Source organism: Oncorhynchus masou, chromosome 31 (assembly GCF_036934945.1).
Source record: "Oncorhynchus masou masou isolate Uvic2021 chromosome 31, UVic_Omas_1.1, whole genome shotgun sequence".
NCBI lineage: Eukaryota > Metazoa > Chordata > Actinopteri > Salmoniformes > Salmonidae > Oncorhynchus > Oncorhynchus masou.
Window position 1 is genome coordinate 27831930 of NC_088242.1, and position 16691 is coordinate 27848620.

At 41.9% G+C, this 16691-nt stretch overlaps 1 protein-coding gene across 7 annotated transcripts in view; it reads right to left on the minus strand.

Annotated features, from left to right (window-relative positions):
- Positions 1-6587: 6587 nt before the first annotated feature.
- Positions 6588-16691, minus strand: part of abcc3 (ATP-binding cassette, sub-family C (CFTR/MRP), member 3) — a 58302-nt gene continuing 48198 nt past the window's right edge. For 3 of the 7 annotated variants that reach the window (XM_064950583.1, XM_064950582.1, XM_064950587.1), the window contains 9 exons: positions 15968-16281; positions 13732-13931; positions 12117-12243; positions 11738-11839; positions 10980-11126; positions 7971-8129; positions 7723-7889; positions 7273-7467; positions 6588-7110 (listed from right to left, as the gene is read on the minus strand). In XM_064950583.1, the coding sequence (XP_064806655.1) occupies positions 6999-7110; positions 7273-7467; positions 7723-7889; positions 7971-8129; positions 10980-11126; positions 11738-11839; positions 12117-12243; positions 13732-13931; positions 15968-16281 (1523 nt within the window). In that variant the 3' untranslated portion in view covers positions 6588-6998. Of the gene's footprint in view, positions 7111-7272; positions 7468-7722; positions 7890-7970; positions 8130-10979; positions 11127-11737; positions 11840-12116; positions 12244-13731; positions 13932-15967; positions 16282-16691 lie in introns of those variants that run through there. The other 4 variants (XM_064950588.1, XM_064950584.1, XM_064950585.1 and 1 more) reach the window with 4 other exon arrangements.

A 16691-nucleotide genomic window follows, 5' to 3' on the forward strand; every position in this document is an offset into this window, starting at 1 on the left:
GCCTAAAGCAGTGATATGGTACATTTCTGAAGCAAGAGGGTGTGTGTGTGTGTGTGTGTGTGTGTGTGTGTGTGTGTACGTGTGTGTTTGGATGGGGGGATAGATGTGCTGAAACACCCACTTTCACCAGTCAAAGCAACTCAAAGTGTGATTGATGGATAAAGAGGAAGGAACAACATAGTACAATCTGTCACGTACCCCACATAGGAAAGATCTCTTACCTTACATGCCCTCCTCCACTCCATCTGTCATTGACAAATGCAATGTTTCATTTGGAGCCGAAATTAATAAACTCCTGTCATACAGGTGAGGATGGATGGATCTTGAGGCTAAAACAGGTATATAATAATAGGTTGATTCTTTATAAGACATGAGAAAGTCAACACAGGCAGCTTTAAAATGGAATGAAACTCGAAATAGAATAAAAATCATTAGACATCGCTCTAGCAGCTAGAAGAGGTTATTTAAGGTGCTCAGAACTGTGCGTTCGGAAAGTATTCAGACCCCTTCACTTTTTCACATTTTGTTACGCTAAAGCCTTATTCTAAAATCTCTAAAGTCGCATCAATCTACACACAATACCTCATAACGGCAAAGCAAAATAAGGTTTAGACATTTCTGCAAATGTATTCAAACTAAAAAACAGATACCTTAGTTACATAAGTATTCAAACCCTTTGCTATGAGACTCAAAATTGAGCTCCGGTGCATTCTGTTTCCATTAATCATCCTTGAGATGTTTCTACAACTTGATTGGAGTCCACCAGTGGTTAATTCAATTGATTGGACATGATTTGGAAAGGCACACACCTGTCTATTTATGGTCCCACAGTTGACAGTGCATGTAGAGCTCCGAGACAAGATTGTGTCAAGGCACAGGGAAGGGTACCAAAACATTTCTGCAGCATTGAAGGTTCCCAAGAACAAAGTGGCCACCACCATTCTTAAATTAAGAGTTTGGAACCACCAAGACTCTTCCTAGAGCTGGCCGCCCAGCCAAACTGAGCTATCAGAGGAGAAGGAATTTGGTTAGGGAGGTGAACAAGAACCGATGGTCACTCTGACAGAGCTCCTCTATGGAGATGGGAGAATCTTCCAGAAGGACAACCATCTCTGCAGCACTCCACCAATCAGGCCTTTATGGTAGTGGCCAGACGGAAGCCACTCCTCAGTAAAAGGCACATGACAGCCCGTTTGACAAAAGGCACCTAACGGACTCTGGTCAAGATTCTCTGGTCTGATGAAACCAAGATTGAACTCTTTGGCATGAATGCCAGGCATCACATTTGGAGGAATGCTTGCACCATCCCTATAGTGAAGCAAGGTGGTGGCAGCATCATGCTGTGGGTATGTTTTTCAGGGACTGGGAGACTAGTCAGGATCGAGGGGAAGATGAATGGAGCAAAGTATAGAGAGATCCTTGATTAAAAACTTGCTCCAGAACACTCAGGACCTCAGACTGGGGAATAGCCTAGTGGTTAGAGCGTTGGACTAGCAACCGGAAGGTTGCAAGTTCAAATCCCCGAGCTGACAAGGTACAAATCTGTCGTTCTGCCCCTGAACAGGCAGTTAACCCACTGTTCCTAGGCCGTCATTGAAAATAAGAATTTGTTCTTAACTGACTTGCGTAGTTAAATAAAGGTAAAAAAAAAAATTAAAAAAAAGTATTTGAAGCATTTCGTTACACACGCAATAACATTTGCTAAACATGTAAATGTGACAAATACAATTTGATTTGAGGATCACCTTCCAACAGGACAATGACCCTAAGCAGGAGTGGCTTCGGGACAAGTCTCTGAATGTCCTTGAGTGGCCCAACAAGAGCCTGGACTTGACCCTGATCGAACATCTCTGGCGAGACCTGAAAATAGCTGTGCAGCGACATTCCCCATCCAACCTGACAGGACTTGAGAGGATCTGCAGCGAAGAATGGGGGAAATTCCCCAAATACAGCTGTGCCAAGCTTGTAGTGTCATACTCAAGAAGACTCAAGGCTGTAATCACTGCAAAATGTGCTTCACCAAAGTACTGAGTAAAGGGTCTGAATACTTATGCAAATATGATATTTCAGTGTTTTTTGTTATGTTTGCAAAAAGTTCAACAAAAAAAGTTTTTGCTTTGTCATTATGGGGTATTGTGTGGAGATTGATGAGAAAAAAAACGATTTAATCAATTTTAGAATAAGGCTGTAATGTAACAAAATGTGGAAAAAGTCAAGAGGTCTGAATACTTTCTGAATGCACTTCCATTTGGACAGTGAGGCTATACTTTAAAATGTGGCTCTATATTCCAGTAAAATCAGGATTTTTCTTAATCATGACATTATTAGGATTCATTTAAATGTGTTGAGAAACATCTTATCCACTCAAAGAAAATTACTCCAGTCATCATTCACCATTCAGTTCCTATTGGGCAAAAAATAACCCAAAACAACAATCAAAATAAACTGCAAATACATCCAACAAGTTTGTAGAGTCACAAGCCTGAGACTCAGTAGCCTCGGTTTTTCGGATGACTGCCTTGCCTGGTTCACCAATTACTTTGCAGACAGAGTTCAGTGTGTCAAATCGGAGGGCATGCTGTCCGGTCCTCTGGCAGTCTCTATGGGGGTGCCACAGGGTTCAATTCTCGGGCCGACTCTTTTCTCTGTAAATATCAATGATGTTGCTCTTGCTGCGGGCGATTCCCTGATCCACCTCTACGCAGACGACACCATTCTATATACTTTTGGCCCGTCATTGGACACTGTGCTATCTAACCTCCAAACGAGCTTCAATGCCATACAACACTCCTTCCGTGGCCTCCAACTGCTCTTAAACGCTAGTAAAACCAAATGCATGCTTTTCAACCGATCGCTGCCTGCACCCGCATGCCCGACTAGCATCACCACACTGGATGGTTCCGACCTTGAATATGTGGACACCTATAAGTACCTAGGTGTCTGGCTAGACTGCAAACTCTCCTTCCAGACCCATATCAAACATCTCCAATCGAAAATCAAATCAAGAGTCGGCTTTCTATTCCGTAACAAAGCCTCCTTCACTCACGCTGCCAAGCTTACCCTAGTAAAACTGACTATCCTACCGATCCTCGACTTCAGCGATGTCATCTACAAAATTGCTTCCAACACTCTTCTCAGCAAACTGGATGCAGTTTATCACAGTGCCATCCGTTTTGTCACTAAAGCACCTTATACTACCCACTACTGCGACTTGTATGCTCTAGTCGGCTGGCCCTCGCTACATATTCGTCGCAAGACCCACTGGCTCCAGGTCGTCTACAAGGCCATGCTAGGTAAAGCTCCGCCTTATCTCAGTTCACTGGTCACGATGGCAACACCCATCCGTAGCACGCGCTCCAGCAGGTGTATCTCACTGATCATCCCTAAAGCCAACACCTCATTCGGCCGCATTTCGTTCCAGTACTCTGCTGCCTGTGACTGGAACAAATTGCAAAAATCGCTGAAGTTGGAGACCTTTATCTCCCTCACCAACTTCAAACATCAGCTATCTGAGCAGCTAACCGATCGCTGCAGCTGTACATAATCTATTGGTAAATAGCCCACCCATTTTCACTTACCTCATCCCCACAGTTTTTATTTATTTACTTTTCTGCTCTTTTGCACACCAATATCTCTACCTGTACATGATCATTTATCAATCCAGTGTTAATCTGCAATATTGTAATTATTCGCCTACCTCCTCATGCCTTTTGCACACATTGTATATAGACTCCCCTTTTTTTCTACTGTGTTATTGACTTGTTAATTGTTTACTCCATGTGTAACTCTGTGTTGTCTGTTCACACTGCTATGCTTTATCTTGGCCAGGTCGCAGTTGTAAATGAGAACTTGTTCTCAACTAGCCTACCTGGTTAAATAAAGGTGAAATAAATAATAAATAAAGTCCGTTCTAGGAATATTGGACCAAATACTAAACTTTTGCCTACTTTAATACATTATAGGCATAGGTGAATTTGTCCAAATACTTAGGAATTTTTCAAATGGGGAGAAAACATGCATAAAGTGCTTTTATTTCTAAAACGGTAAAACAGATATGTTTAACAATAGGACATTCTGTACTGTTGCCTCATATAAAACATTTGATTTAAAATCTAAAACGCAATCCTGACAATTTGTTTCTCCCTGAACTAAATTGATCGATGAATGACAGATTGCCTAGACTAGAGCGTGCATATACCTGGTTTACCAAGTCTCTCAATAAAAGAAAATATCAAAATACAGACACTGACTGCATCCCTTGACAGCGAGAGTTCTACACAGTACACGTGTGATCTATACTTGGAACACCTGATTAAGTTATCACAGACAATGGTGCACAATTCACTCAATTGTCAAGCTTCTGATAAATACTTTAATCCATCAACTTCCCCTGTGGCAATGTAAGTCCTATCAATATCAGATCCTGCTAAAGAAATATGTCTGCAACTGTCAGTGTCCTTACACCACCACCTCCACCTGGGAGGCTTTCGGAAAACAGCTCTTTGATCCAAAAGCAGCCCAGAAAATATCTACCGTGCCAAAACTGACATATTGGCATTTCTCTGCTACCACAGACATCCTATATTTGGCAATACGCTGACAAAGCAGAGAAATCAAGGCCTTAGAAAAACAAGCTTGGCTTTGTTCAATCCCAGATAAACTTCTTGCTTTGTCACCACTTCACTTGAGTTGTTTTCAATCTTGATCTCACTTCTGACTCTAGTGCCTGAGGTGTAATCTCTGTGGTGGGTAGCGAGGAGTGGAGCTCCAAACCAGCTTCTCTCTCATGTGGTTTTGCCCTATAGGCTGAGACGTTACTCAGCATCCTGATTCCTGGCACCCTGAGCTCATCCATCGTCAGCTAAACCAATCACCTGTCAGCGTTTGGTGCAGCTATTCTGCCCTTAGGCACAGATCTAGGATTAGTTTACTCTCCCCAAATCTTTAGCATAACAATTAGGGGGGAAGCTCTGGAAGCAACTTCATCCTGAGTGACCACATCAACCACCCATCTCACTGCAGCAGTCATGACTAAGGTTAATTATAAAAGAGTAAAAATAGCAGCTGAGCTCGCAGGATGATTGTGGAGCAAATATACTTAATGAAATGCTTGACATTTCAAATTACTAATGTTTATTGGGGTATTTTCTGCATTCAAGACAATACTGCTGCGGAGTCTTTAAAGGGTAAATGTGGTCCTTTGTGGCTCAGTTGGTAAGCACGTGGCACTAGCAACGCCAAAGGGGAACATTTCAGTTGAATATATTCAGTTGTACAACTGACTAGGTATCCCCTTTCCCTTACTCAGACAACACCAGCACCCATCAGTACTGAAGCCGGAGTCTGTGAGGAATGATGCAGCGTGATTTAAGATCTCCCTCTAGTGCTTATATGCAGTAACTTTAGCATGAATGTATTTACCTCACCGGGGTCGCCAACCCTGGTTCCGGAAAGCTACAAGGTGAGAAGGCTTGGATAATACCTTTTGACGCGAAAATTAATCAAACTATCAATTATGATGGTGGTTTTGGCACCACTACCTCATCTTTGAGTGACAACGGCCTCTCACTTTGACTAGTACAATGGACCCCTTGTTAAAAGCAGTGAGATATTCCATGCAGAAGGCTTATAGGTTTGCTAAAATGTCAATGTTAATCTAGGCCAGGGCTATTCAACTGGCAGCCATTGTACTACTCGTGGCCAGATCAGGCCCGTTTATTAATTTAAACTGGCCCTTTGATCAATTCTGAACATTAATAAAATATCTGCAAGAAAATCCCAGCCAAATTTCTAAATTCAGTGCCAAAATGATAAGCACTTTGGTTGTCTATACTGTAGCTTTGTGCTTTTCACATGTGGCATGTTGATTATTTTCCTTCATATACATTTGGCTCTAGTGTTTGAACGGTGTAAGCTACAAAATATTATGACCCCATTTCTGAAAGCTATGACTATCAGGAACATGTACCTGCCTTCTGTTCCCCTCTCTGATGCTCACATTTTGACAAACAAAATGCACCTAATGACTGAGGGAAATGAAATCAAAGTATACTTCCTTAAGACTGGACTTTGGCATTACCTGATTTGACATATCTTTGTTATTTATTGAGATCCTTAGTTTTCAGATGATTTTATAATGACCTAATATCGTAAGAAACTTTTAATAGTTGTTGAAATAATAAATAATGCAAGCTTTGCACCATTTTCATTTTCAATTATGATAAAATTATGATTTCCGTAAAAACATTCAGCAACATTTAATTTGTAGAAAAGTGATTTATTGGTGTGTTGCTTCTTTATACAGTTCTTCCAAAATAATAGTAATCTCTGGCCCACGTAAGAATATAGTTGAATAGATCTAGGCCATACGTTCTATGTATGTATTTATCAAACCGTAATCCACACCATAAATCCTGTTAACTCCTATCATTCAGCTAAATGTTCTACATACTTAATATTGTTTACCTCCTACATTGCTAACTATGTTGCGGTTGTAGCGTAGGCTATACCAGAGTAGTTAACATGTACTATGATCATTAATGTATATAAAAAATAAAATGCTTCACAAAAACATCTAGAAGGCAGTCTTAATGTCATTCTTTTTTTTAATAAAGGCATTACCATCTCTCATATTTTGGTAGTACAGAATTCAAGTTTTTACAGATTTGGTTCACAAAGGAATCACACATTGAACAGAGCAAACTTCCCAATCAGACAACTCGTAATAATAAAAAGTATAGCTTAAATAATAAAAATGATACAGTACAAAAATAGCTGGATTCATCCTGAAACTCACTCGTGGAAATTACAGTGACACAGTTTTTCTGTCTTTTCTTTTTTAGAAAAAGTAACATAAAAAAAACTAACGTTTTTATCCTGGTTTTGCAGCGGACTGCAGAGTATAAAAGGATACATTCACTGGCGCTCTGTGGTCTGACACAAGGCACTATAGGTTTTATCTAGGTACAGGACTGTGTGTGTGTAGAGGAGAGGCAGTGCTATTGTGCCAGTCCTGCATCTTTAGCCATACCATAGAAGACTCCTCTCCGGAATAAGAGGTTTGTAGGAGTGTCAAATTCAGCAATCTGTCCCTTGTCTAAGACCAGCACTCTGCAAAGAGGTGAAGAGGGGTTAGTAGAATGTCTCATAACTTTATTAGGTTTCTGGAGAGAATAAGACCAAGCAACACAATAACATGGCATCTTAGATCAAAATATGTATTTCTCTGTCTGTCGGTTTATGCGTGTGCATGTGTTATGTATTGTACATTACCTAGTATAGTCCATGATGGTGTTGAGTCTGTGCGCGATGGTGAAGACGGTGCAGTCCTCAAACTGTGTCCTGATGGTTGACTGGATGAGATCGTCGGTCTCTAGGTCGATGGCAGCTGTAGCTTCATCCAGAATCAGAATCCTCGTCTTCCTCAGAAGAGCCCTGGCTAAACATACCAGCTGCCTCTGGCCCACACTGAACACACACACAAAGGCATTATTATTTTTCAGAAGAGTGAAACATGAAAGATATAAAAAGCTAAAAAATATCTCTTCGAAGGAATACGTTCTTAAGAGAATATCCTAATAAAGACATGTTTGTATTCCACATGTTCTCAGTGTTTAATTCCCACCTGAATATACAGATAAAAAGCCTTGTACAGGTGCAAACATGTGTGAATGCAAATGGGTATCAAAGCATGCAGTTGTTGAGTGGTTAGGATTAGGTTACCTGAGGTTCTCTCCTCCCTCTGAACACTCCAGCTCCAGTTTAGCCGGCTGGTTGCTGACAAACTTGTTGAGGTGGGACAGTTCCAGAGCCTTCCATACCTCCCCGTCACTGTACCTCTCAAAGGGGTCCAGGTTCATCCTCAGACTGCCAGAGAACAGCACTGGCTCCTAGGGAGGGAGAGAGGGTGGTGAAGGTGGAGGTGAGGACGGTGTAGGGTGTGTGGGGTGTGTGTGTGTGTGTGTGTTTACCTGTGGTATAATGGTGAGTTTAGATCTCAGGTCATGCAGTCCTATCTCTGATATCTTGACCCCGTCGATGGTGATCTCTCCCCCTGCCGCCTCCAGAAGCCGAAACAGGCACAGTGTCATAGAGGACTTACCAGCCCCAGTACGACCCACGATACCTATCTGTAAGGCATACACAAGGCAACTGTTAAATGCTAATAACTACTGCCCTCCCTCACACCCACGCTTCTGCTATAATGATTATTGATGAGATGTATTACTACCACTATGCTGTTGTCCATCTTTTTCCCATCAGTATCTATTTATCCTGCTACTGGTCACTATTACTCCCATTTACATGTATACTGTGCATTCAGAAAGTATTCAGACCTCTTGACTTTTTCCACATTTTGTTACGTTACAGCCTTATTCTAAAACTGATTAAATTGTTTTTTTCCCCTCATCAATCTACACAAAAAAACGGAAACATAACATTTATATAAGTATTCAGACCCTATATTCAGTATTTTGTTGAGCACTATGGCAGCGATTACAGCCTGGAGTCTTGGGTATGACGCTGCAAGCTTGGCACACCTGTATTTGGGGAGTTTCTCCCGTTCTTCTCTGCAGATCCTCTCAAGCTCTGTCAGGTTGGACGGGGAGCGTCGCTGCACAGCTATTTTGTGCAGTATATCCGTCTATCATATCTACACTGTCACTCTTGCACACATATTCACCCACCCACCACTTATGCTGCAGCCATACTGTTTACTATTGTTTATCCTGATACCAGTCACTTTCTCCTAATCCCTGCCTACATGTATATAGCCCCCTCTCTTTTTCCTGCGTTTTCATATTATATGTATTTTGTAAAAAAATATATATTTTTACACTTTTGATATGTATTACTGCAATGTAGGGTAGAGCTGACAAGTTAAGCCACTCACTGTACATGTGCATGTGACAATACAACTTGAACATTTCCTGCGTGACATCTGCTGATGTAAAAAGGGCTGTATAAATGCATTTGATTTGAATGAAACCCTGCAAAAGAAAACTGTACGCTGGAGATGCTCCCATACTGAGTGTTGTTCATCATAGTTCACCAGTCTCAATTCAAATACTTCTTCCAGATAAATAAAGGTTAGATATTTGTTTTCTGGATATCTGCATGCTCGACACACACACATCAGTGCCAGCTCAGATAAACAGAACTTTATCTGTGTATGAAATGTGATGGCAGGAGTTCAGCGTTTTCATGGGGGTACATTCTATAAAATAGTGTGTTAAACAAGCATTTAACTTGTTCTGATTGGCATATGAAGCAATGTTTTTCACCCCAAAATGAACATCTGCCAGGTGTTTTCGTGGTGTCAAGTTTCTCTGTTCATTTGTGACTGAAATGAAAGCCTTATTGCAGTAACTGCTGAACCAGTCAAATTCACACACCGACTCATTCCAGGATGTTTCTTTATTTTTTTACTATTTTCTACATTGTAAATATGGAATCATGTAGTAACCAAAAAAAAAGTGTTAAACAAATCAGAATATATTTTACATTTGAGATTCTTCAAAGTAACCACCCTTTGCCTTTGACAGCTTTGCACAATCTTGGCATTCTCTCAACCAGCTTCATGAGGTAGTCACCTGGAATGCATTACAATTAACAGGTTTGCCTTGTTAAAAGTCCATTTGTGGAATTTCTGTCCTCCTTAATGCGTTTGAGCCAATCAGTTGTGTTGTGACAAGGTAGGGGTGGTATACAGAAGGTAGCCCTATTTGGTAAAAGACCAAGTCCATATTATGGCAAGAACAACTCAAATAAGCAAATAGAACTGACAGTCCTTCAATACTTTAAGACATGACGGTCGGTCATTCTGGAAAATTTCAAGAGCTTTGAACGTTTCAAGTGCAGTCGCAAAAACCATAAAGTACTATGATGAAACTGGCTCTCAGGAGGACCGTCACAGGAAAGGAAGACCCAGAGTTACCTCTGCTGAAGAGGGTAAGTTCGTTAGAGTTACCAGCCTCAGAAATTACAGCCCAAAAAAGTGCTTCAGAGTTCAAGTAACAGACACGTCTCAACATCAATTGTTCAGAGAAGACTGCATGAATCAGGCCCTTCATGGTCAAACTGCTGCAAAGAAACCACTACTACAGGACACCCATTAGAAGAAGAGACTTGCTTGGGCCAAGAAACACGAGCAATGGACATTAGACCGGTGGAAATCTGTCCTTTGGTCTGACGAGTCCAAATTTGAGATTTTTAGTTGTTTCAACCGCCGTGTCTTTGTGAGATGCAGAGTAGGTGAATGAATGATATCCGCATGAGTGGTTCCCACCGTGAAGCATGTAGGTGTGATGGTGTGAGTGTGCTTTGATAGTGTGGGTGTGCTTTGGTGACACGGTCAGTGATTTATTTACAATTCAAGGCACACTTAACCAGCATGGCTATCACAACATTCTGCAGCGATACGCCATCCCATCTGGTTTGTGCTTAGTCCCACTATCTTTTGTTTTTCAACACACCTCCAAAGTGTGAAAGGGCTATTTTACCAAGAAGGAGAGTGATGGAGTGCTGCATCAGATGACCTGGCCTCCACAATAACTCGACCTCAACCCAATTGAGATGGTTTGGACCGCAGAGTGAAGGAAAAACAGCCAACAAGTGCTCAGCATGTGGGCTCTCCTTCAAGACTATTGGAAAAGCATTCCTCATGAAGCTGGTTGAGAGAATGCCAAGAGTGTGCAAAGCTGACATCAAGGCAGTGGGGGGCTACGAATCTCAAATCAAAAAAATATTTTGATTTGTTTAACACGTTTTTGGTTACTAAATGATCCCATATGTGTTATTTCATAGTTTTGATGTCTTCACTATTATTCTACAATGTAGAAAATAGTAAAAATAAAGAAAAACCCTTGAACGAGAAGGTGTGTCCAAACTTTTGACTGGTGCTGTATGTCATGTTTAATGTGCTTGTTTTCACCTCAATCAGTATACAGAATCAAGGCCTGTATGTCTGTTGTGCTCACCTTCTCTCCTCCCTTGACACTGAGGGTGAGGTTCTTAAGGACCAGCTCCAGTCCCTCTCTGTACCTCACACTGTAGTCACTGAACTCTACGTTCCCCTGGGACGGCCAATCAGGCGAAGGCTTCTTGTCCTCCACCTCCCATGGGGCCTAGCAACATGCACAATTATACACAACAATAAGCTTGATGCACACTTGAAATTCTGTCCACATCTGCAGAGGTTGAGGAAGGACAGCCACATTTCATAAACAAACACACATGCACATACTGTAGCACAGTGTAAGACGATAAACTCAATCACATGATCAGTACAGAGGGTGGCATATTTGTTGGGTGTAATAAACAAAGTGATCTGAAATGTACAGTATACTAGTGCCCAGCCGCCCAACATCAAAGGTAGGCCTTATACGGCACAGAATATCCAAGATATAGATGGAGTTACTTTTAGTCTTTTATGGTTGTGATTGTGAATTTGATTTGGCAGCCAAACAGTCAAAGGAATGTTTAAATTCCAGATTTATTTTAAAATTGATTATTTTCCTGGAATACAGCATGAACAATGTTTCTCTATTAAGAGCAAATAAAACACCCTTCAAGTGCCAATTTATGAGAGACAACAAGATGGTCAGTAAATAACAGACAGCAGGCTACAACATTTCCACTGTCGCTTTGCTTTGTACTTTATGAGCGATAGACCTGGTTTATTTCCATATGTAATGTACCATTCTAGTATGCACCGTGTGGATGTATTTTTTTGTACCTCAGTCTTGGTCTCAGAGTACTCCTTGACTCTCTCCACGGCTACGATGTTGCTCTCCAGATCTGACGTCATCCTCACCATCCAGTTCAGTGACATGGTCACCTGTTACAAGGAAAACACAGTAGCATGAGAGATGCTTATGGGGGGGGGGGGGAACACACACACGCCATTAAGACATCAGTCTGAAGTGTCCCCACTTGCGTTGCTGAATAGCTATCTTTCGGTGGGTTCGAGCCTCGGTATGAGCTCAATTATTAGGAAGAAGCGGTAGTCGCCAAGCAAGCAGTGTGACGTCCTTAACGCGAGCACTACAGAATCATAGTGGCACGCAATGGGCACCATATAGAGTTAAACAGACAGTAGACATGTTGTACTGTACCAGTAGAGCGTAGGACACAGAGAGTCCCACCAGTCCAGGGTTGAGCTTGTCTTTCCCGATCACAGCAAACAGAGCAGCAAACAGTACGATGCAGTTCCCAATGAACTCTATACGCACCCCTAACCACCTACACACAAGACACAGTTAGAGCAGCGCTGACGCACAGTGTGTTTCTACACAGTAGTTACACTGAATCTGCCTATGTAAATATACTGAAGAAAAAAAAATGAAACGCAACATGTAAAGCTCAGGTGGTTGGTGGAACCTTAATTGGGGAGGACGGGCTCGTGGTAATGGCTGGAGAGGAATCAGCGGAATGGTATCAAATACATCAAACATGGTTTCCATGTGATTGGTGCCAATCCTTTCGTTCCAGATATTATTATGAGCCGTCCCCCACTCAGCAGCCTCCACTAATGTAAAGTGTTGGTCCCATATCTATGAGCAGAAATTAAATAGAATTTTCCATATGCACAAAAATCTTATCTCTTTTAAATTGTTTACATCCCTATTAGCATTTCTCCTTTGCCAGGTGTACCTTGTGCTTGGGACAATAAAAAACCACTAAAATGTGCAGTTTTGTTACAAAACACCACACATGCGTGCAATTGGCATGCTGAGTGCAGGAATGTCCAACAAAGCTGTTTCCAGAGAATTGAATGTTCATGTCTCTACTACAAGCCGCCTCCAATGTCTTTTTGAGTATTTGGCAGTATGTGTCCAACCAGCCTCACAACCACAGACCATGTGTAACCACACCAGGCCAGGACCTCCACATCCGACTTCTTCACCTGCGGGATTGTCCGAGACCAGCCACTTGGACAGCTGATGAAACTAAAAAATATTTTTGTCTGTAATAAAGCCTTTTAGTGGAGAAAAACTCATTCTGATTGGCTGGGCCTGGCTCCCCAGTGGGTGGGCCTATGCACTCCCAGGCCCACCCATTGCGGCACCTCTACCCAGTCATGTAAATTCCATAGATTAGGACCTAATGAATTTATTCCAATTTCCTTCTATGAACTGTAACTCAGTAAAATTGTTGAAACTGTTGCGTTCATATTTTTGTTCAATATACATTACCATGCAAATCCATTGATTAGATACAGTATAAGGAGCACTTATTGTAAAGTGGGACACTCATGTTTTATGTACTTTGCGATGGAACGTGTATGTGTGCCTGTTGAGCATGCTTTCAACATGAGCACCAGTCAGTGGCTATGTTCCAATTCTCAAAATGCAATGGACAGACAAATACTGTACTGTCATTTTGAAGAGAGAATCCTAGCCCCCTTGGGATTATTACCAAGACCTTTCAGAGCAGTAGCCAAAAAAGGGAGCGAGGAAAGGAAGCAAATTAGGAATTTTACATTGGAGCCATTTAGCAGACACTCTTATCCAGAGAGACTTACAGGAGCAATTAGGGTTAAGTGAATTGCTCAAGGGCACATCAACATATTTTCCACCTAGTCAGCTCGGGATTCAAACCAGCACCCTTTTGGTTACTGACCCAACACTCTTAAGGCAAGGCAACTTGCCGCCCAAAAGACAATTGGAACACAGCAGCTGTCCTCCAGAGTCCATAGTGAATGTACAGCAAGATAGAGACACCACCTACCTGTTGGACACTATACCAGGGTAGTAACTCTTCTGGTTCTCATCCACCTTCATGTCACTCATTAGTACAAAGGCATCGTGTCTGCAGTAGGCTCTGATGACACTAGAGCCAGTGACGGTCTCAGAGAAATGGGAGTATATAGGAGACCTGCTGACCGACTCCAGACGCTTTAACTGCCGAGATGTGGCCACATAAAACCTCTACAGCCGTGGGGGAGAGAGATGAACAACGCATTATATAGTAACTGAACACAGGGATACAAGCTGTGACAGTAAGCAACTAGGAAGAGCACACTGCAGTAACACACTATGTATAGTAAGGTCAGGGTTCACAAAACATCTGCAGAGTTCCTTTGACAAACAAATGGAGTAATAGATTCATTTCATAGTGATAGATAGATATTTAGCTAGCGTTTACATTAATTATGAGAATGCCAGTTCTTGAACTCTGCGGATACTCTTTCCACCCGGCCCAGTCTAGGAAATAAGGTATATTTCATTTGATTATCAAATCAATGTATAAATCATCCAGTACCTAAACACATTTGATTACACTTGATAAAATCAACACTTCAATGTCCATTAGTGCTTAAATGCCATCATAATATTGCAGTGTACGTACGGGTTGCCTTTTAAACACTAACACATTAAAAGGTCAAATTCATACATACAGAATAGTTAAAGTCCCAGTGAGTAAGAAATAGCCCTTTTTTCAATGATTGAGAGACACACGGAGAAGGTAAATAAAAGACAATGCAGATAAATCAAAAAGGAGAAGGAATATATGCGGATGTTAGATCATGGCGACCCAGTTAACAGCGCTGCAGCTCCAGTTAGCAGGCACATGTGAACACACAGAACCCTGCTTACATTCACTATATAGTGCCCAGCCCGATCAATGTTTTTTGGGGGGTCAGATTCTGATTTATTAGGGGACAAAACATACCGATATGTCTTACTCACTGAATTTGCATAAATTGCCATTCAAAAGTGCAATTGTCCAATAACTATGCTTCAAATGTTGATTTCATACATTGTGACAAAAATGTATACAAATATGTCCCCTCGTTCTGAGAATGGCCGCATTTGTTCAGAAAAGCATGAGATTTAAAAATCCTTTTTACTGAATATCGGTTAACGGTTGAATTATCATCTTGATAACGATATAGTGATAAAAGGCCAATATCAGCCGATAATATTGGTGAACTGATATATCGGTCGGGCTCCAGAAATATATCAGTTTTCCAACTTCTGGAAAGCACAAGCCCCAATGGCCCTCAGCGAAACATCCAAATGCAGATACTACAAACTAAACTATTTTTCGCTCGGGATCACGTACTCTTTAGACCTTCTCAATCAGACTGATTGGAAGGTTGAAAGGAGGTGATTGCTTGTCGATTTCTTGAAATGAAATCAGTGTGCTGCAGGTGCGTGGACATTTCAAACGGATGAAAATCAGATCAAGAGCAGTCATGTCAATTGATGCTCAACACATTCTATCAGTGACCAGCAATTTGAAGAAGCCTTGTGGCTCCTATCAGGTGTCGTAATTTTGTGGGTCAAATCTCCAGATGCAAAAAAAACAGACACACATTACAAAGCCATAGGGACCTTAAGAAGCCAAATCATCTTAGTGCGTTAGTAGTAGATAGCCAAACAGTTATTCACAACAAATGGATGCTAAATGGATGTTGGATGATTTGAAGTTTAACTGATTAGGATGAGTTATAAACGGCGGAATGAACATTCAGTTACCATGATGACACGATAATACCTAACCCCCCCCCCCCACACACACACACACACACACACAACAGTATTCAATACAGATACCGAACGGCTGCTCACCATCTACCCACGGATTCAGTCAAATTCAAAATTCAGTGCATTGAATTATCATAGTGAAGCCAAGTCAATGGAATATCAACAATCTTGGTCATAATGCAATATGCTGAGGTTCCACATCCATATACCTTGGTGTGGTGTGAACTAGAAGAACAGCCGTTCCACACAAACCAAACAACTAGAGACTGGAGCCTTAGGCTACACACTAAACCTCCACTCGCTAGTCTGCTACTGTGGCTACCCACCAAGCAAACCCCACTGCAACACTAAGACAACGAGAATGATGGTCACATCTACCACAGCAAACTGTACACAACAGCAGCAATCTACCAGCCCCCACACACACACACACACGCTGTATTAGAGTTATTAATGAGTTGTGTCCTATTTACCTGGACCCACCAATAGAACACCATTAACGGCACTACGACTAGTAGGAACAGAGGGGTGAGGGCAGAGCATACGATCAGCACATTCACTGTGTACCAGAAAGTGCGCATCCATATATCAATATTGTCTGGGATGTGCGAGTCTATAATGTCCACGTCTTTGCTGAAGCGGTTGAGTACGCGCCCCGTGGGGGTGCTCTCGAAGAAGCCCTGGGGTGCCCTCAGCAACCTCTGGAGCATGTGGAGGTGCATGAGTTCGGCTGCCCGCAGCATGCTGTAGGCCTTGGACAGCAGACAGTTGGCCAGCAACAGCACACCTGGGAGAGGGGGGAGGGGCACAGGTGACAACCACACTACTGTTAATTGGATCTCTCTCCCTCCCACTGGTATAGAAGCCTTTGGCAGTATAGAGTAATGACCCAAATATTAACTTCCCGGGTCAAAAACTAAAGGCATTGCATGGAAACCCTGCATACCAATACCCTATAGAGTCGGACAAGAAATAAAAGAACCTCAAACTCTCTAATGTGCAGATGGATACCTGTAGCATCAGACTACTACTTGCCTTTCCATTCATTCACCGCCAGAGGGCAGCAGCACACCAGAGTTCTCATCTTTCCTGTAAGCACAAACCTAAAACCCTCACCTTTAGATCAGGTCTAGGGGCAACTTCATCCTACGCCACTCTAGTCTAAATCTATGTTCTCCAGCTACAATACATTCTCCA